Source organism: Lupinus angustifolius, chromosome LG06 (assembly GCF_001865875.1).
Source record: "Lupinus angustifolius cultivar Tanjil chromosome LG06, LupAngTanjil_v1.0, whole genome shotgun sequence".
NCBI classification, from domain to species: Eukaryota; Viridiplantae; Streptophyta; class Magnoliopsida; order Fabales; family Fabaceae; genus Lupinus; species Lupinus angustifolius.
The window spans coordinates 10,183,357-10,203,234 of record NC_032014.1 but is presented as its reverse complement, the minus strand read 5'-3'; the positions used below and the strand labels follow the sequence as shown (position 1 = coordinate 10,203,234).

At 31.7% G+C, this 19,878-nt stretch overlaps 1 protein-coding gene across 1 annotated transcript; it reads left to right on the top strand.

The window, feature by feature from the left end:
• Positions 13,325–18,967, top strand: LOC109349749 (endoglucanase 8). Its single transcript, XM_019590690.1, has 7 exons — positions 13,325–13,621; positions 13,716–14,129; positions 14,491–14,583; positions 15,019–15,180; positions 17,644–17,755; positions 18,027–18,190; positions 18,377–18,967. The coding sequence occupies exons 1-7, from the start codon at positions 13,400–13,402 to the stop codon at positions 18,701–18,703; spliced, it is 1,494 nt and encodes a 497-aa protein (XP_019446235.1). The 5' UTR covers positions 13,325–13,399; the 3' UTR covers positions 18,704–18,967.

Sequence of the window (19,878 nt, the reverse complement as noted above, 5' to 3'; positions counted from 1 at the left end):
TTTGGGATGGACCCATATATGCACATGCCATATGGACAATTAGGCATCATCAATATCATTGTCAAAGCAGCAATCCCAGGCCAATAACACTCCATTAATGAGGGATAATTACAGAACTTCGCTGTTAATTATCTTTGTCAATGTATGAATCCTAATGGGTCTACCTTGAATTATTCAAGCAATTTCTTTTGGACTAACAGTTATGAAATGACCATATGAATGATGACAAGTCATTCTACTAATGCGAAATTGAGAACCCATAATCCTCACTTGTAATTGCGTAAAGACAAATATCCCGACATAAGTAGGCTTATAAAGAAAGGTGTCAATGAAATATTGCAATTACAATCAAATATAACTTAATTATACTTAGGTCTAGTAAGCTCCTATGATGTAACCAACCTAACATGCATTGTTTTGTTAAACATTAAGTTTAATTGGTTAATCTGAACATTGTTATCTATAAAAATAAAATAATAATAATCTAACAATCTAAAGTTAAAAAATGTAGAATTAAATGTTTTTTGCTATTAATTTAACATTATATTTATGCATATACCAATTTTAGCAACAGAAAAGGATAGAATTTAGGATGTTTTTATAAAAAAATTCCCAAAAATAATGATTCACATATAAATTACGAACAGTTTGTGCAAGTATAAAAAAAAATGGATGGATGGCTTCACTAAAAGGATTAGAACCATTCATTCAACCAACCTCAATACAAAATAGCGTCTGCTATATTTCGGTTCCATCAGAAAAGACAAATAAAATCTAGTACGGAGCAAATCAAGTCTATGTTTCATTACATCATTCTTTAATAATTTACGTTCCAAGTAATGAATGAGACCTTGGAATAGAAACTATTACCATACTTGATATTCCACCACAAATTCTGCCTAATTAATGAGATTGTTACATCAGAATGAACATGAGGTACACAATTATCCAATAGATATAAATCACAGTAATGTCTATAACGACGTAACGTGTATACAATATCCAATAATAAAACGAAAAACAAATGTTCCATAACATAACATGATTATTATGTCTTATTTAGATGCCCCCAGAGAATAAAATATCCTCCTAAAGAAAGCGCAGGAAAAATATCAAGCCAGCTAAATTAGGAAATAAGATAATGATATTATATGCTAAATAACACAGTCATTAATTTAAAATGATGGCTTAGCATACAAGTCTTTACAATATCTAAAGTTGGGGCATGATGACCTTGTAACCTTTTTCCTCAGTTACATTAGGACTTTCGAAACAGGTATAAAAAAGATGTCATGTTTAATTAGAAGTATTCTCTATGAGAAAATGGAAATATGAAGAGAATGAGATTCTAATATCTCAAGAGAGTTTTGAATGAGTAAGAAACTTTTATTGAATGAGAGAAAAGTGAAAACTTATGAATACATGATATGATTCTATATCTATGAGAGAATTAAACTATTTCCCCAACTAACTTAACCAACTAAAAATACACGTGCCTAAAATAAACTAAGAAAGAATGAAAAAACTTGTTCAGCAAGCTATTCCCTCTGGTGCACCAAGGTCTCTGCGTCCGGGGCATGCTGATGCATCTTGGTGCAGCCACATTTGACCCATGTGCCTTGATCAAGGTGAGGACAAAATCCACGGTCAGCATCGCCTATGTCTTGGCCAAGTTGGCCTTTCTGTCTCATTCAGGAATCAGACTTGGCCTAGCCTTGCTGTCTCAGTCAGGAGTGCTATATGGCCTAGCCTTGTCTCGGTCAGGAATGCTATGTGGCCTAGCTTTGTCTCGGTCAGGAATTGATGTTTGGCTTGTGAGTTGAACCTGGCACATATGATGAAGAGCATTATTGGCTAATATTCTCATCGTTATGGAGAAAAAAAGTTTGTGGAGGCATTTCAAATACAAATTCATGCATAGGCCATAGCAACGTTCTGGTTATATTCAATGCTCATACAACAAAGAAGAGGCAACACTTTCAATTAGCCAGTTTCTTAAAATAGTCTAACTTCCAAAGATATTTGATCTCTGCATCTTGAAGTAAACCTGATGAAGATACAGCAGGCACTATTGAAAGAAGCCAAGATGTAGTGTAACTTCTTGGATGTATATGCACTTATGAGGAGTAGAAGATCCGCAATATGAAATTGCTGTATGAGATGAGGCAATGATGGCAACATCTTCAACAAGCAACATAACCAGAACAATCTATCCCTTCATAGCCAGAAAATAAATATGTATTCAGGGGCCAGGGGTTCTATAATATGATCCGGAACTAGAACAAAAACATTTCACAACAATCTCAATACTAATAAAAATATAAAATAGAGAAGCAAGTACATTAAGTTAGCTGCATACGAGGCAGAAAACTGTTTTTTAGTTTTTACTATAGTCAACATCTAGAAAGGACAATTCTTGATTCTCAATTATGATAATGGATAGTGCAGGCACAAACCTCTTTCACTTTTTGATAAGATGCATACTTATCTGTTGATATAACTTAATAGGTTAAAGCCCTCAAAAGCTAAAGGCAATGCATGAGCACTTGGTCATAACTTTTACGAAGTATATATTTTGTTGTGTGATTTACATTATAACCATGCTTATCTTTTGGATTGTTGAAGTTCAATAGATATGAAGCTGATTCAGGTGCAGAGCCTTAATAAATGCAAGCGAATATAAGAAGTAAAAGTTGCTCTTTCCTCTCACTTTCACCACTTGGCAAGCAAGTTGGTAAACAAAGCAAAGATAAAATGAGTAAATAATTACTGAACAAATAAGCAGACACAGATAATGAAACCAATATGAATCACATAAAGGAAATGATTTATTCAAGTGAGAAAATTGAACCTTCTAAATGTGCAGGAAAATTGCTCCTTGCTCCTCTGACTAAAGCTACAGAAAAAAGTCCACAATCCAGCAGAAAATACATAAAATGAAAAGGGTAAGAAGCAAAGTGAATGATAGTGGAAGGGGTGAATTATTGAGTTTATGTATGCACATGAAGGGCATAAACTAACACCATACCCTTGGGTTAACTGCACGAATAAAAGTCTGAATATATTTTATTGATCCCATAAAATAAGGAAAAAATACCAGAACCAAGTTTTGCTTTGTATTATACATAGTTGGTCCTAAGTCAAGATAAAATGTAATACTTGTATTATCAATATGATAAGAATCGGAGAGCCGAACCCTCAATTAAACATGTGTATGTAAGAAAGGTAACTAATTAGAAGTAACTAACTAGGACACTGTCCTTTTAGTTAGGGAATATAAATAAGATCAGGGAAAAGTAGTTACTCACTTTTGAAAGTAAATCGGAAGTTGGAACTGATTTTAGGAAATCAGTGGTGGTTACTTTCTCTCATTCATCTCTTACTTGTAAACACATTCTCATCTCAATAATACACACTTATGGATCAAAATCACATTGATTTTGCATTTATTCTTCTTCTATTTTCTGTTTCTCCATTCTGATTTGATATCAGTTCTAACACAATAGAGAAAGGATACATATACATTAAAATAACAATAAATAACAAATTATAATATTTACAAGTTTTTATAGTATTAATAGACTAAATTATGGGTTTGTACATTGGGAGAAAAACAGAGGTGAAAGGCTAATTACAAAATTTACATGCATTGTTTAGCACAAGTGTCTGCAAATCCTCAACATGCAATAAGGAAGTCAAAGTCAACTAGTTTGTGAACCCAACAGCGGTTGATCGCATTGGAAAGGGACTACGATACTGGGTGAAATTTACCTGCAATGTCATGAATTAAAATCCTATAGTCATCACTCTAGAGAGTGCTTCAACTAACCACTAACCATTAGCAACGGCCCAAGGGTTAATATCAAGGATATCTGTGAGAACACCGATCAAAGGCTACAAAATATGAGCTTGTGGAAATAGAATGCATCAAAGTTCCTGTACAAATACATGGAGTTCATAATATCAATACTGACAAACGCTACGAAACCCTTGGCTCTAAAAACATAACTAGTTCTAGTCAACATTATTGAGCTACAGATTAATGTTGATGGTGGGTGGGGATTGGATCAGAGAAATAAGTGGGAAGTGGGATTAAGACATCATAGTTTTTTATATTAGTGAATAGTCCATAATATCTTGAAACGGGATCAGTCACTTGGACTCTAAAAAGCTGAGAAGCAGGGATAAAGATTAGGAATAAAGTATTAGGAAAGACTTTGACATGCAGAAATGTAGAAATAAAGTATTAAACAGTTACATTCTCACCAGGTGAACTTGCCATTGTAATTTAGTTCAGAAGCTCCACGGATAATTGAATGAAAATGGTCACAAGTTTGAGAAATTTACTGGAGGAAATAATTCAAAGAAATAGTTAAGAAACTATATTAACATGAAAAATAATGGAATCTAAATTTACTTCTCCTAACCCATAAGTTTCAGAAACTAAATTGGAATCATGGATGCAACAGGATGTTCCTACATATATAACAAGAGAGAAAGGCTGAGAAATAATATCAAACCAAAGTTCACAAAATGGAGCCACAGTTCTCATAGCCAGAGAGTTATGAAAAACTAAAAATCCACTGTCAGAAAACTTGACTATACTATATTTCTGGATCCATTATTCTAATGATCATCTTTAAATCTCTCATATGCTGAATTTATTTAGGAAGAGAATTTGTTATGAACAGTGGGGACTTAAATGTCTTCTTCAGTATGCACTAGTTCAATAATCAGAATGATCTCCTAATCAAGGGCATACATTTAGCAACCAGATTTTTTTTACATTACAGAATTTTAGCAATCCAAAATAAGTCAGTTCAGCATCTAACTCACAAGCTACAAACTTATAATTTGACATACAACTATGTTCTCATAGCTTTAAAGTGACACCTAGGTTTTTAGACACTTAAATGTATCCCGATGTGATAATGTTGGAAAATATCCATGTCGCAAATGATTAAGTTTGAGAAATCCATATGGCAAAGGCTAATGAAAAATTCTAATATAACACACTGACCCAAGTTTCTTTTAAAGTATGTCTCTGAAGCAAAATTTCTTTTCAGAGTCGGTCAGTACTTGATGTTCTGGTAGAAGAACATGATCTTTTATGTTGCTAAGCACTTCTGCCTCCTGTGTCAACAGTTACTCTTAAAAATTGTAATTACATACACAGCATAAAAATATTGAAACCAATGAAGATGTGGTAACAGGGTTTCTAGCAATTGTAACCAACAAAACACAAAAAGAAGATGGGAAAAAAGTCCCAACCATTCAAAAGTATGAACTAATGAAACAATTAAAACAGGATAACTCTGCACATATATCTCAATGAAAGTACGAACATTTGAAGCAGGCCCCTCACAAAATTGTGTTTATTTCTAAGTTTCCAAAACTAAAGCAACACATATCAATAGTTTCAGTCAGTATGCATCATGTATTTCATTATTTGTAAATAATTTTCTTAACCTTCTAAAGTTGAAACAACCTTTGAGAAACATATTTTTGTTTACAACTTTTGTTACTTTTCAATGCTCTTCTATTTTTCTGATTAAAAATTTCAGTACTTAATTGTCTTTGCTAAGTTTTTTAATTTCATCACATACACCTTGAGCATCATTTGAATGTGACACATTCAATCTTGTTAGTACATACTCCTAGTCAAAGGTCAGGATCAGGACCAGAGTCAGAATATTTTGCTTGAGGAATGTGCTTTATCTATTGTAATCGAGTTAGAGAATTGTGTCTTTTCTATATAAAAAATGCATATGAAAAAGTCGTCTGTTAAAAAATTTATCCGAGTGAAATCCTAGAGCCCCGACATTACAATGCTTCCCCTAGGCATTACCTCCGGCCCAAAGGTTAGTCGCGCCGCTATGTCTATGCTTTGTGGCAACTGTCAACACCGGTCAAAAACCAAAAAAAAAATACACGAGCCTGTGGAAATAGAATGCATCAGAATTCCACAGCAAGTACACAGAATGTGAGCCAGAAGCTAACCATATAACATATACTACACACTACGAAGACGGACAAATGCAATGAAACTCTTGACTCTAAAAACATAACTAGTTACTAGTTAAGTACACGTAGCTCTTTTATCATGGAAAAATAGAAAGACTAAGATGAACACTGTTGATGTGCAATTCCAGGTTGATGTTGATGGTGGGTGGGGATTTGTATCAGATACATAAGTGAAAAAGTAGGATTAAAACATGATGGGTAGTGTTAGAAATGTAGAACTAAACACAAAAAGGGAAAAATCATTCCATTCAGGACATACATCGAACAGATTATGATCATGCTCATTACCATTTCAATTAAGTAAAATATACACAAACATAAACGCTAATGTTGTTAACAGAAGCAAGCATATTATAGAATCACTGGTCCAAACAAAGAAATGTAACCCACTCTGGTGAATGTGGTTCTCAGTGGCTTCATTTTGGCACAACTTTATTTCCCTTCTTATGAATGCAAGGCTCTCTGCTTTCACTGTTGTTATTTGTTAGAGTAAATTACTATTGTTACTAGATTAAACTGTTAAATTTTAATTTTAGTAAATTACTATTGTTACTAGATTAAACTGTTAAATTTTAATTTTAGTAAATTACATAGTACCCTGTGATACATATACAGATCACCTATATTTCATCATTTATGTATTTAAAAGAGGTTATTTGAAAATTTAGTAAGTATAATTAAATTTAAACTCCTGCTAAGATAATTTACTCATTGTTATATTTTTGTTATGTTTTTATCGTGGAAGAATAATAATTATAATATGGAGCCCTATCGACTAGAACCAAATCAAATTTTTTATATCAAAAGTTTTTTATATCTCTATATTAATTCAATAAGATTTTGACTAATAGTAAATAATACATCTCATTTACTTTCTCACATACTAACATATTTAAGTATTTGACAAAATATCATTAGATTATATAGAAATATAAAACTTTTGGTACAGAGGATTTTGATTCACCAAAATGAGGACATCTTATGCTATTATGGGCTTCATGTAGAATTATGATTTGGGCCTTCAGGATTGTCCATTTACAAAATGAGTTTAGAAGAAAAGAAAACTTAAAAACTATAAATTACATTTGTGAGATGACATTAAAATTTCATATTTTCCATTGAGACTTAATCTATGAACAGAAGTATGTTTCTCACATAATCCTTTACCCTTTATTTGGTTGTATATGAGAGAGACTTTGAGGAAAGAAGTTAAAAAAAATAGAGTTTTTATCAGTTTGGTGTAGAAGAGAGAAAGGGTGGAAAAATGAAGAAAGGAAAGAGGAAAAAAAGAAATGGGTCTAACACAAAACTCTTTATCTCCTATGATGTGAAGAAAGATGAAGGACATGGATTAAATTATGTACTTGGACAAAAATAACCTTGGTACTTAACTTTACAATTTCAACACAGTGAAATAATATTAGACAAATAATTATTTTCCTATAAATTTGCATCTCATGGTAAGAAGACTTTGCAGTAAAATATTGCAACTATTGTTGGGCCACAGGGGTGAAGAGAAATTCACTCTTGTTCACTTGATATTGTCCGATTATATGATCGGACCTAAATAGGATTAAGTTCAAAACTTAGACCCAATTATTATTTATTTTTTGATAGGGGATAAATATGACAAAATATTTTGCAATAAAATATTTCAACTATTGCACAAATATCATGGAGTACTTAGCTATATATATAATTATAAATTAAATTTATTTAGAGAGTTGAAGAATTAATTATTAATGAAGAAGTAAATTTTTTGGTACATTTAACGAAGAAAATAAATAATAGTTACTAAATTGATTATTATTATTTTTAATGAAAAGGTAATGTTTATATATTATAATATGTACATAATTAATTTAAAAGTTATTACTCAACAATAAAGTAATAGATCTTTTATTTTTTATATTCCCGTTTCCACTCAACCAAACAAAAGGAAGAAATAAAAAAATACATACTTTTATTCTTTTTCTCATACTAAAAAAATATAAAAAAATATTCATTTTCTCGCATATTTCTTACTTCTCACTTTTTTTTCTCTTTCACATTTTCTTCTCTCTAAACAAACAAACCATTAAAGTATATTTTTCTAAAATTATATTTTTTTAATATGTTTTAGTTTACTTCACTTCAGATGTGATTCTTTTTAAAAAAAGGTTTTTTTTTAAATTAGTTCTTTCATGCTAATCGATTGTATTATCTTAAAACATAAATAAAAATCTAACTCATTTTAAATATATAATTATCTATTTCAACAAATGTCACTTTTAATAATCAATCTGTAGGCTTTTGTCATTTTTATGATATATTTTTTAAATACTTTTGAAACATAAAAGGGTGTGGAAACGGAAAAATTGGAAGGTGTTAACGCCTAATTTGTATAATTGCTAGAGTTTAAATCTATTAACAATATAATAAAAAAAACTCTCTCATGTCACATGTCATTTTCTCCTTTCCTCATGCCACATGTCACTTTCTCCTTCCCTCATGCCACATGTCACTTTCTCCTTACATTTTTTCCTTAATGCCACATGTCACCCCCTTCTCACATATTTTTCTTCATACTTTTTATATATTATATGCTAATGATAATTTAATATTAATTAGTGATTAGTTTATGTCGCCACCCCACTAAAATTGAGTGTTTACAACATCTATGTTTTGTCATGTTAAAAAGTAATAGTCATTGAACATTATATGAAATTGAAATCATTTTTCACATTCAAATTATTTCTTTACATAAATCTATCTATGTAATTTAATGTTTACCATTAATCAAAGAATAATTGTACTTTTTCACCTCATCAAAGTTTTTTGACATTTTTCGCACTGAATTTTAATATTACAGTTCAAATTCTTTGAATTTTAATTTTTCTCTATATAATAAAAAAAACTCCCTTATGCCAAATGTCAATTTCTTCTTACATTTTTTCCTTCATGTCATATGTCACCTCCTCTTCACATTGTTTCCTTCATACTTTTTATATATTTTATATGTTAATAATAATTTAATACTAATTGTAGAAAATTCAAATTAAAAATTATCAATTTATTTTTCTTATGTGCTTAAACATGCAAATACACAAGTAAGATATATATTTCTTAATAATATGAATGTATGAGTAATATGTGCGTTTTAACTATGCGAATACATGGATAACATGTCTTTTCTTAGTAATGCGAATGTACGGGTAATATGTGTATTTTTAACCATGCGAATGCACGGGTCACATGTATTTAATTACTATCATTATATTATTTAATTAAAAGATAACAATGGTATATATATTCATGAAAAATATATGTATTTTAATTAGGAATATAACAAATCAATTATTAGACTCTTTTTATTATTTTGATTAAATTTATAAGAAAAAATATCTGTCATATCCTAACTTAGTGTGTTTTTAATTTATGAGTTATTTTCATACAATGATTAATAGCTAAAACATAATCAAATAAATAACATTTAACTATACAATATTTGAATGCTAAAAATATATTCAAATATTTATACACAATGAACATTAATCTAAAATAAAACATAAGCATTTAAGAGATATGCTAAAAAATCCTTATGACTTTATATGATACTTATAAACGTAATCACAAAAGATATGATGCAAAAATAACTCCTTATATTTATAATTTTATATAGAGAATATAGAGGTGAGATATTATCCAAAACAATTTGAATTTTATTTATTGAGTTATTTAAGAATCAAATATTTTCTATAATCACACTTTCAACAAATAAATGTTTATACAAACACATTTATAATTGTTAATATTCTACATATACACTCAAAAATCAATGTTAATATTGCACCTATATGAATGAGAAATATAATGTTTCAATACATGATTTATTGATATTATAAAATATATGTATATTATATTTGCATTATGCATAAACAAAGAAGCGATCCGTGCAAGTACACGGGTACACTGCTGAAGTATAAAGATCTTATGTGTAACTAAAATAAAATGCAATATTATTAGGGAGCAAAAAAATGTATATACTCATATTTTATGAGTTTAATACATTATAATTGTGTCATCTATCATTTCTATTTAATTATCATTAGTTCTTTAAAAAATAATATAAATGAGTATAAAGTGATATACTGATTAAATATAAATATTTATACTAAAAAAGCATAACCTATCTATACGATCTAAAAAATTTCAGATTATAGTAAGGATCGGATAGTTTACTTTGCTTTCTTTTTACAGAACTTGTGTTCCTTTGCTTGTTGATCTACACTTTTTAGATTATAGAAAATATTAATTACAGTCTGCTTTGCTTTCTATAACATATACTCTTTGTACGAAAAGTAGAACATGTTCTTTATTTTTTAATCATCTTATCGATTTCATTTTTTTTTAGCTAATCAAAATATTGTATTTAAAGAAATAGAATTACCTTTATCATTACTAGCGTGTTGACATGTACTGTCGTATCTGTCAATCCGCTTTCCTATCGTTTGTAATGTATAGTTTGTATTTTATAAATTTAAATATAATTTTGTACGCTAAATTTACGGTTGAATTTATTCAGTTGGTCTAATATTCAATTTTTTAAATACACTTTTAAAATAAGAAGATAATAAAGATAAAATAAGAAAATAATATTATATGATTTTTTGGTAGAAATAAAAAGATATTGAGGGCAAAATAGGACAACACAAATTACACCATAATGGGTGGTTATTTTGTGTTTTGTTTTCCCTTTTTATTAATAGTATAGATATCGACCACGTTGTATTTGTTTGCCAACCAAATTTTGAAGGAGATATGAAATTTTTTTATATTTTAATTTGTCAAGTACTTTTCTTAATTATATTAGGATATTCAATATGTCAGAAATTAGGAGCTATATTTTGTATATTACCCCAGGTCATTTTTTGCTCTACAATAAGATATTTTAAAGTTGAATTTTATACATAAAAACATTTGTAAGAGTGAATTATTTGATCAAAATCTGCACTTAATATGTGCAATGCAATAATATTAACGGGTCCATACTAGTTATTTGGTGCTACTTTCAATGGGAATAAAATTACAGAAAAAACATATCAACGTGAGCATATGTCCATATTAATGGAAAGCCTTTTGCACTACTATTATAAAACTGAATTTATTAGTGTAATTTTTTTCTCTAGTCCGAGGTATTTTTTTAAGTTGAAGTTTTTTACAATAGGGTTAGGTATTGTTCCACCCTAGATAAACCGGGTGGATATCCGACTTAGGACATGTCATCATTATCAACCAAAACCAAACAATGCTAACCAATATATGTTATTAATGCACATCTGACTTATCTTTAATGTACATCTGACTTATCTTTAATGTACATTTGACGCACTATTAATGTACATGTAACTCATCATTAATGTGCCACTGACTCCACTTGCTACACTGCTTGGGAATTCTATCTACCCGATAGATTAATAATAACAGACCTGCAAGGTGGTGAAGGATAGGTCGACAAGAGGCATATGCCACGTCCACCATCCCAAAACTCTATAAATAGGGAACACACATAAAATATCATTAATAACACATTCTTTCATTTATTACTTGTATTCATTACTCATTGTTCTCATTTCCCTTGTACTTACTCTCAATCATCTCATTAAATTTCATGTTCACTTGATTGTCGGAAAACTTTTTCAAATACCTATACCGGCAAATCCAAACTCCATTCCAACCAGTCTCCAAAAGCAATCTACTCATCCGGTCCTCAATCCCGGTCATTCCCGATCTATACCAAAGAACAGGTACCAATCCAGGTTTTCTAAAATGTTGGGAAATACACCATTCCCATGATACTTGCTAAGAAATTGAGAAATAAAATATGAATACACAATAATGTCAACAAAGTCAGAAAAAAACTTCAAATCTACAGAAGATAAACATAGTTGCTATAAAAAACAATTAGAACATAACTCGATGTGAAACTTTTTACACTACATATTATTCCCTCACAACCCTTTTATATAAAACACTAGTACTCTTCTAAACTTTCCAATATCTAAACTACATCTTGCAACATATAGTATAAGAAGAAGAAAATATGATTAGATACAAGCTAAGAGCGTTCCTAAACAAGGAAATTGAAACAAGAAACTTAAGTCAAATGTATAATCTCATCCACCATCATTCCTTTCAATCCTAAGTAATATGAGACTTGCAAAATTAGTTTATTTAACCCAACAAATTATACTTTGATTAAAAGAGATTTGTTTCAACTTTCATTACCAATACTTGCAAATTTTATCTATATTGACAATCATAATTCAAAAGAGTTTTCATACTTTAACATAGAGAGTATCCATACAACACGGACCATATTCCACATCTATATCAATGCTCATGTCTTCCCTTATACATTTGTGTGGAATTTTGGCTCTACTAATGCTCTACTTCTATAATTTTCCATGGCAGGCATGTCCAACCTTTCTACATGTCTAGCATGTCAAAGTCTTTCCTAATACTTCCTCCTTCTAGTATATTTAGCAATTGGCAAAATGCTATTATGACTTATGATCCTTCTTTCTTCACAAATAATCTTACAAAAATTTATGTAAACTAAAATGTTAATTTAATTTCTTCAAACAAAAGATATATATAAAAATCTTTAAAAACAAATTTGGGTTTCTATTAGTATAATATTTATGCAATGATATTTTAAGATTTATATACAATCATTAAATCATTTATTTATATTACTTTTATTTAAGAATTAATGATAATTAAAAATAAATTATAGATCATACATTAACAATATAAAAACTCTCACATTTTCATTCATATCTTTGTTTCTCAATTTTAAAACTATTTAAATAAAAAATGGAGATTTGCATCCAATTGAGTCACCCAACAAAATCTCATATAATCACATGCTCCCCTCTTCCCCATACAGTCAAACCATCTGACGCTTCACAATCATTCCCAATTCCCATCATATTAGCTGCGGCTACCTACATACTCTCTTACAATACTCCCTACCCCCTACCTTGTAGGACCCACATTCCCTCTCAATCCACGTGTTCCCCACCAATTGGCGGTGCCCATCACATGCTTCTCACTATCCCCTCTTCCTAAACTTTGACCTGGTCACAAGCCACAAGTCACCCATAACGTTAACCCGAACCCGGTTCAAACCGGTCTTCAAAACACTGCATCGGGCACCGAAAACAAACCAGTTTCTCTATCTCCACGTGGCGAATACTCATTGGACAAGTCACTGGAATCCAAGGGCGCTTTCTCGTTTATATAACAGCCTCGACGGTTACGCCTTCGTCGCTCACATTTCACACTTTATTACAGTTCACTCGCTGCACCAGAGTTAGTGAAGAGAGAAAAAATGGCGCGAAATGCTTTACTGTCTGTTCCCGCATTTTGCTTCTTCGCCGTTAACCTCCTCGTTCTCCTTCATCTCCGGCAAATCGCTGCCGGACACGACTATAACGACGCCCTGCGTAAGAGCATCTTATTCTTCGAAGGCCAGCGCTCCGGGAAGCTTCCACCTGATCAACGCCTCCGCTGGCGCCGTGATTCTGCTTTGCACGATGGCGCTACCGCCGGAGTGAGTAATTATAGTCTTACACGGTACATTTTGTGTTATGGTTTATAATGAAACACTTATTCTAAGCTGCATTGTGCTTGTTATTATTTTTCAGGTGGATTTAACCGGCGGTTACTATGACGCCGGCGACAATATCAAGTTCGGTTTCCCGATGGCGTTCACGACGACGATGCTATCATGGAGCGTGATCGACTTCGGGAAAACAATGGGACCGGAGCTTGGGAACGCATTGAAGGCGGTGCGGTGGGGAACGGATTATCTGTTGAAAGCAACGTCGAAGATTGGAAACGGCGTCATTTTCGTTCAAGTCGGTGACCCTTACTCAGACCATAACTGTTGGGAGAGACCGGAAGATATGGACACGTTACGCACCGTTTTTAAGATCGATGGGTCCCACCCTGGGTCCGACGTGGCAGGAGAAACCGCTGCTGCACTCGCCGCTGCTTCCATCGTGTTCAGATCACGTGACCCTGCTTACTCCTCGTTGCTCCTTAACCGAGCCGTTACGGTGCGTCACTTTCGTGCACTCTCTGTTTTCCTTTTTTTTATAACTTTTTCCTTTTTGTTCTGGTGCTAAAGTTAAAACGTAACTGTGGTAAGTTTGAAAAGTGGATTGTGAAAAAAGCATGCAAAATAGAGAAAGCAAGACTTTCACTACAGACATGAAATCACTTATGAACCCATTTCACGAAACACTTTACCGGGAATTGGATACTTTTTTATTTTTCTTGTGTTAGTCTGTGTAATTTTATCACGTACAACTTACCCCACTGGTATTAATCTACATTTGGTAAAGTATCGCATTTATATACATTTCCGTTAAAATATCGCGAGAAAATGACCGTTGGGTATGAGTGACGGTGGTGCAGGTGTTTCAGTTTGCTGACAAGCATCGTGGTGCATACAGTAACAGCTTGCGCCGCGCAGTGTGCCCATTTTACTGCGACGTCAATGGCTATCAGGTATTTGACATGTAACCATATTATCAATACATGAGTATATGACATTATGACCAATGGACCAACATTGCTGTTTCTGTAAAATTTAAGGTTTTTTTTTCACATAAAAATTTGTGTGATACCATGTGATAGGGAGAAGTTATTACAGTTTTTTAAATTGTGAAGTAGTTGGGGACTATATTTTAGAGGATGTAATAATTTATTAGCCTTCCATTGGGTTAATAAAAAATGTTACTAATAATATGATGAACACATTTTTTAATTATTTACAAATTTGTATACCTCCTTTCCTAATTAATAAGAAACGACCAGTGTGTTAAAAATTTAGGCAATTGATAAGAATTAATGTGATATGATAACGTTTCCACTTGTACAGCCAATTGTCAAGATTGATGAAATTTATTTTTGAAGTGTTGTCTTTTTGGATGTTGATGTTAGGATGAGCTTCTGTGGGCAGCAGCGTGGTTGCACAAGGCCTCGCGTAGGCGACAGTACAGAGAATACATTGTGAGGAACGAGGTGGTGTTGAGAGCAGGGGACACCATTAATGAGTTTGGTTGGGATAACAAGCATGCAGGGATTAATGTCCTTCTTTCGAAGGTAGTTGCTACATACCCTCCCCCTTCTATAACTATTATTACCAGTACTTTACAAGTTCATTCTAACTTTTGTTAATTAATTATGCATTTATTTATCTTACGTATTTTTTAATTCAACTATTCCACTTTTAACGTATTATTACTATATTTGTTCGTGCTTATCAAAATGCTTTTGTCTTTTATGGATTGTATTTGTTCTTCTTGTCTTGCGTCCCCATGTGGGGGCGCAGTGTGATACTGCTCATTCATCCAATCTATTGTAGAATATAGAGGTAAATTTCTGCGTATCACGTGTTGCGTGGAATTTGATTAACTTTTGTCTACGCGGGACTCGTTCCTATTGGTCCCTTCCCAATATGAACGCATCATATTATTAACAATTAATTGATCATCACAAGCACAACATAGAATTCCACATGAATTATGTATTATTTGCATAATAACACTGTCTCTACAATTTGTCACGCAGTTCGAGATGTTAGATTCTGGTTCATCTTGCCGATTTTACTTTTATAACACGTTCTTGCAATTTTAAAATAAAATTTGGCAATTTGACAAGGTATTCTATAGTAAATCTGGATATTTTGCCAATAGCATTGGTAATTAGAAATCACGTGTCAAGAAATACGGAGTATTTAGGAGAATAAAACACGTTAGATTTGATCTTCTCTTATTGGTGGTAGGTCATGTAAGGAATGACAATAATATTCCTACATTTTTTATTACACCTTTGTTTACACTTCATTTTTTCTCTCTACTATCTACCACCTCATAATTTAATAAAGAGCATTATAAACTCAGTCTATGATATGATATAATAGTGATTTTATTGCCAAATAATTTCATTAATTGAAATACAATGGACACTTCTGCCTAGTGCAAGTGTAGATACACCTTTTGTGGCCTTATTGAGTTACTTTTTTTAGAGAAAAAAGTTATGATATTTATATTCTTTTATTTTTACTGCTTACATTTTATCTTTCAGTTTATATTTTCCCTTTTTCTCTATTCCATCTTATTATCTCTTTTTATTTCCTACACCCCTACAACTAAAAATGTGTGAAGAGTTTAATATTTTCCGATAAGGAATCTATGTCTTCAAAGGTGGTATGGATATGTCATGTGTATGGTACAACTGGATGGGGAATGTGAAAATGGATTTTATTTAAGAAAAGCTTTATCCGTTTATTCATGAGTGTACAAAAAGTCAAGATAGCAATGAGAAAAGCGGGTTGAGATGCTGATGATTGCACATGATGTGAATTGCATTTTTGAATGTAACGTGGCACAATTTTTTGTTGCTATACAAGCTGGATATTCCATAATAATTGGAACTTGGATCTAAATCGTGCCAGTGGGCACTGGAATATTAGGAAAATGATATATCAAAGGGGTTAATCTGCCTTCCATTACTCAATTACTCAATTCATTTATTCTAATTTTTTTTTGTTTTTTTATATTTTATGTTATTACATATTTTTTATGTTTTAGAAAATAAATATATTTATAATTTAATTTCCAAACATACTTTTATTTATTACTTTTATTTTTCACATTTTTTGTATCATGCTTCTCCATTTTTTTCCAATTATATTTTTATTCTTATTTATTCCATATCTCTTTTTTTCTTTATAAACCATATTCAACTTTTACATCATTTATTAATGTCTTAACTTGTTTGCATAATTTTAGAAATGACAAGTTTTGGAACAAGTAAGAAAGATTAGAATTAGTGCAGTATGTCGTGTCTCTTCGATCAAAACCAATTTGGGTGGCCAAACCCTGTGCCCTCAAAATTGTAAAAGCATTTTAACAAGAAAGTCTCACCCCTATAAATATTCTCTCCCTTTTAGATCTGGCAAATGGATGGGTCCCACCGTCCCAGTACTGTTCCATGCATGTGCACTCTTGGCCTTTTTTCTGTACAGTCGCTTCACTTTTCCTCAAAACGATTAAGAGTCTGTGACTTCTTTTTTAAGATCTTATGCTATCACATTCTCCCATTCTTTTCGTTCAACTGATCATTGCTGTTTTCGCCCACCCGAAATTAAAAACTGGTCCATGTTGAGTGTGGTACTTTTATATCAACATTTCTCGTGTTCTCGATCTCTACTATGAAACCGTGAATGCACATTGTACATTTTAAACTGATAACTATATAGCTTAAAAAAATACGATCAACTAGTTAGTATGTGCATGCATACAAACTCTTTGGGTTTTGTACCTGTTGGATCATCTTTTGGCGCATGTATATAATATTATTAATTTATGCCTTGAAAGGGCAAATGATAAATTAATTGAACCAATGGACAAATGAGAAATTAATAATGTGAGAATCGGGGAACACCCAATATCTCACTCTTTCTGATGGGTTGTGATTTGACAGTACATCAGCACTGCTTTCTTTTTTTCCTCATTTTCTTAAAACTTCAATTTTTTAAACACATACATTATTTTTCTGCAGGAGGTGCTTATGGGAAGAGCAAACTATTTCGCTTCTTTCAAGCAAAACGCAGATGGGTTTATCTGTTCTATATTGCCTGGAATTTCTCACCCTCAAGTTCAGTATTCTCCGGGTAATTCATCACAAATCTCTATGCCCTGTTTTTTTTTGTTTTTGTGAAAACTTATACTTGAGTAAATATACAACATAGAACAATATTTGATAGATATAAAATATGAAGGTATACAAATTATACCGCTGATTAAGGTTGCTTTTGAAAGAAAAAACTTGTGATCTATTTTGTGTGTCCAAACTTCACGCATTGTTAATTTTGCTTTTTAGTTACCTTTTTGTTTATTCTAAATGAAGTGATTTACGTTTCCTCTTTTCTTTTATTCATAAAGGTGGGCTTATCTACAAGGCTGGTGGAAGTAACATGCAGCATGTAACATCCCTTTCTTTCCTTCTCCTAGCCTACTCTAACTACCTAAGCCACGCCAATAAGGTTGTGCCATGTGGCGGGACCACTGCAACCCCAGCTTTACTCAAACACCTCTCTAAACGCCAGGTACTTTCAATTCATTCCCATCACAAGCTTCACATTTCCGTTGATTGATCAGGGACAAATTTCTAGTTTTTTACATAAAACAAAATTAACGGCTACATTTTGTCCTTTATGATATTTACGTTAGAAAATATTAAGTTTTGAGGGTAACGTTCTAATGTGTCAGTTCACGTGACTTCTATTTACTAGGTGGACTACATTCTTGGGGACAATCCGTTGGGCATGTCCTACATGGTTGGATATGGTGCACACTACCCGCAGAGGATACACCATAGGGGCAGTTCTCTTCCCTCTGTTTCGGCCCACCCAGCCCACATTGCCTGCAAAGCTGGGTCTCAATATTTCCTTAGCCCAAATCCAAACCCGAATAAGTTGGTTGGAGCTGTGGTCGGCGGGCCCACCAATAACACAGACTCGTTCCCTGATTCTAGGCCTTTCTTTCAGCAGTCTGAGCCCACGACATACATCAATGCTCCCTTAGTGGGCTTGCTCTCTTTCTTTTCAGCCCACCCTTGACTAAATCTGCTCTTATTATTACTATTGGTATGGTTTTATACTTATTTCTAGGTGGTGCGCAAAATGGTCACCCTGCATTACTCCTAAGAAGAAAAGGTTTCAAAGAAAAGAAAATGGGTGAAGAATTTCACTATAGTAGTAGTAAGAGTGTCTTGCTAAGTGCTTGTTTCATATCCACTAAGTGGTAGTTCAATTTGTATACTAAAGGAGATGTAACGGTGCAAGTTTATAGAAAGTTTATGGTATTCATAGGTTTAAAAGCTTATAATTTCTCCTAAATGCAATTTACTTTAAGAAAAAAAGCATATATATATATATATATATATAATTGAATCAACTTATAAATTTTGAGTCTAACAAATTAAGCTTTTAAATGATTGTCGAGTTGATTTGGTTTTCTTTTAACAGAATTGGTGTATGAGTTGTAATGATTTTGAAAGAATGCTGGTGTATTTGATTCAAATATCAATTGTTTATAACAAAATAACTCTATCACTCTATATTCAACCAATCAAATACTATCACATAATGTTCTTAAATTCAAAAAGTTATTTATTCTTTAGAAAAAAAGATGTATATATTGACAGTGTAAGAGTTTTTTACTATGTCACTATATCATCCAACATTCATTTATAAATATCATCGACTTTTAAATAAAAATAATATAAATGGTAGATGATACAGAAACAGTGTATTACACTGTTAATATATATATTTTACACTCTAATTTTTATTTGATATTTATATTTTCAAAACTCTATTGATGATAATGAGTTATTAAGCATTGGAAAATGAGATAGATAATATCTGTGATTCATAATGGATGATCATAGCAGTGATAGCACAAACAAAATGGTCTTTTTCATAATAAAAAAACGCATATGACATTGTGACAATATGACTCCTCATCTCTAGAAGAAAAGTTCAACAACAGTAAGTGTTGATAAAGAGAATAAAATTATCCCTCATTATTTGATATGAATGTTATTTTTTAAGACATGACTTATATTCTTTTTTATAATAATAATATAGAAAAAGATAAGGTTAAATAATGACTAAATTTAAAAAGATAAATTGTTTCTTACAAATGATATTTTATTTTCATTAGTAAAATCTTCCTTTATAGCAAAAGTTGTGATATATTTTAGAGTGTAATATTTATATATGGATTTAAT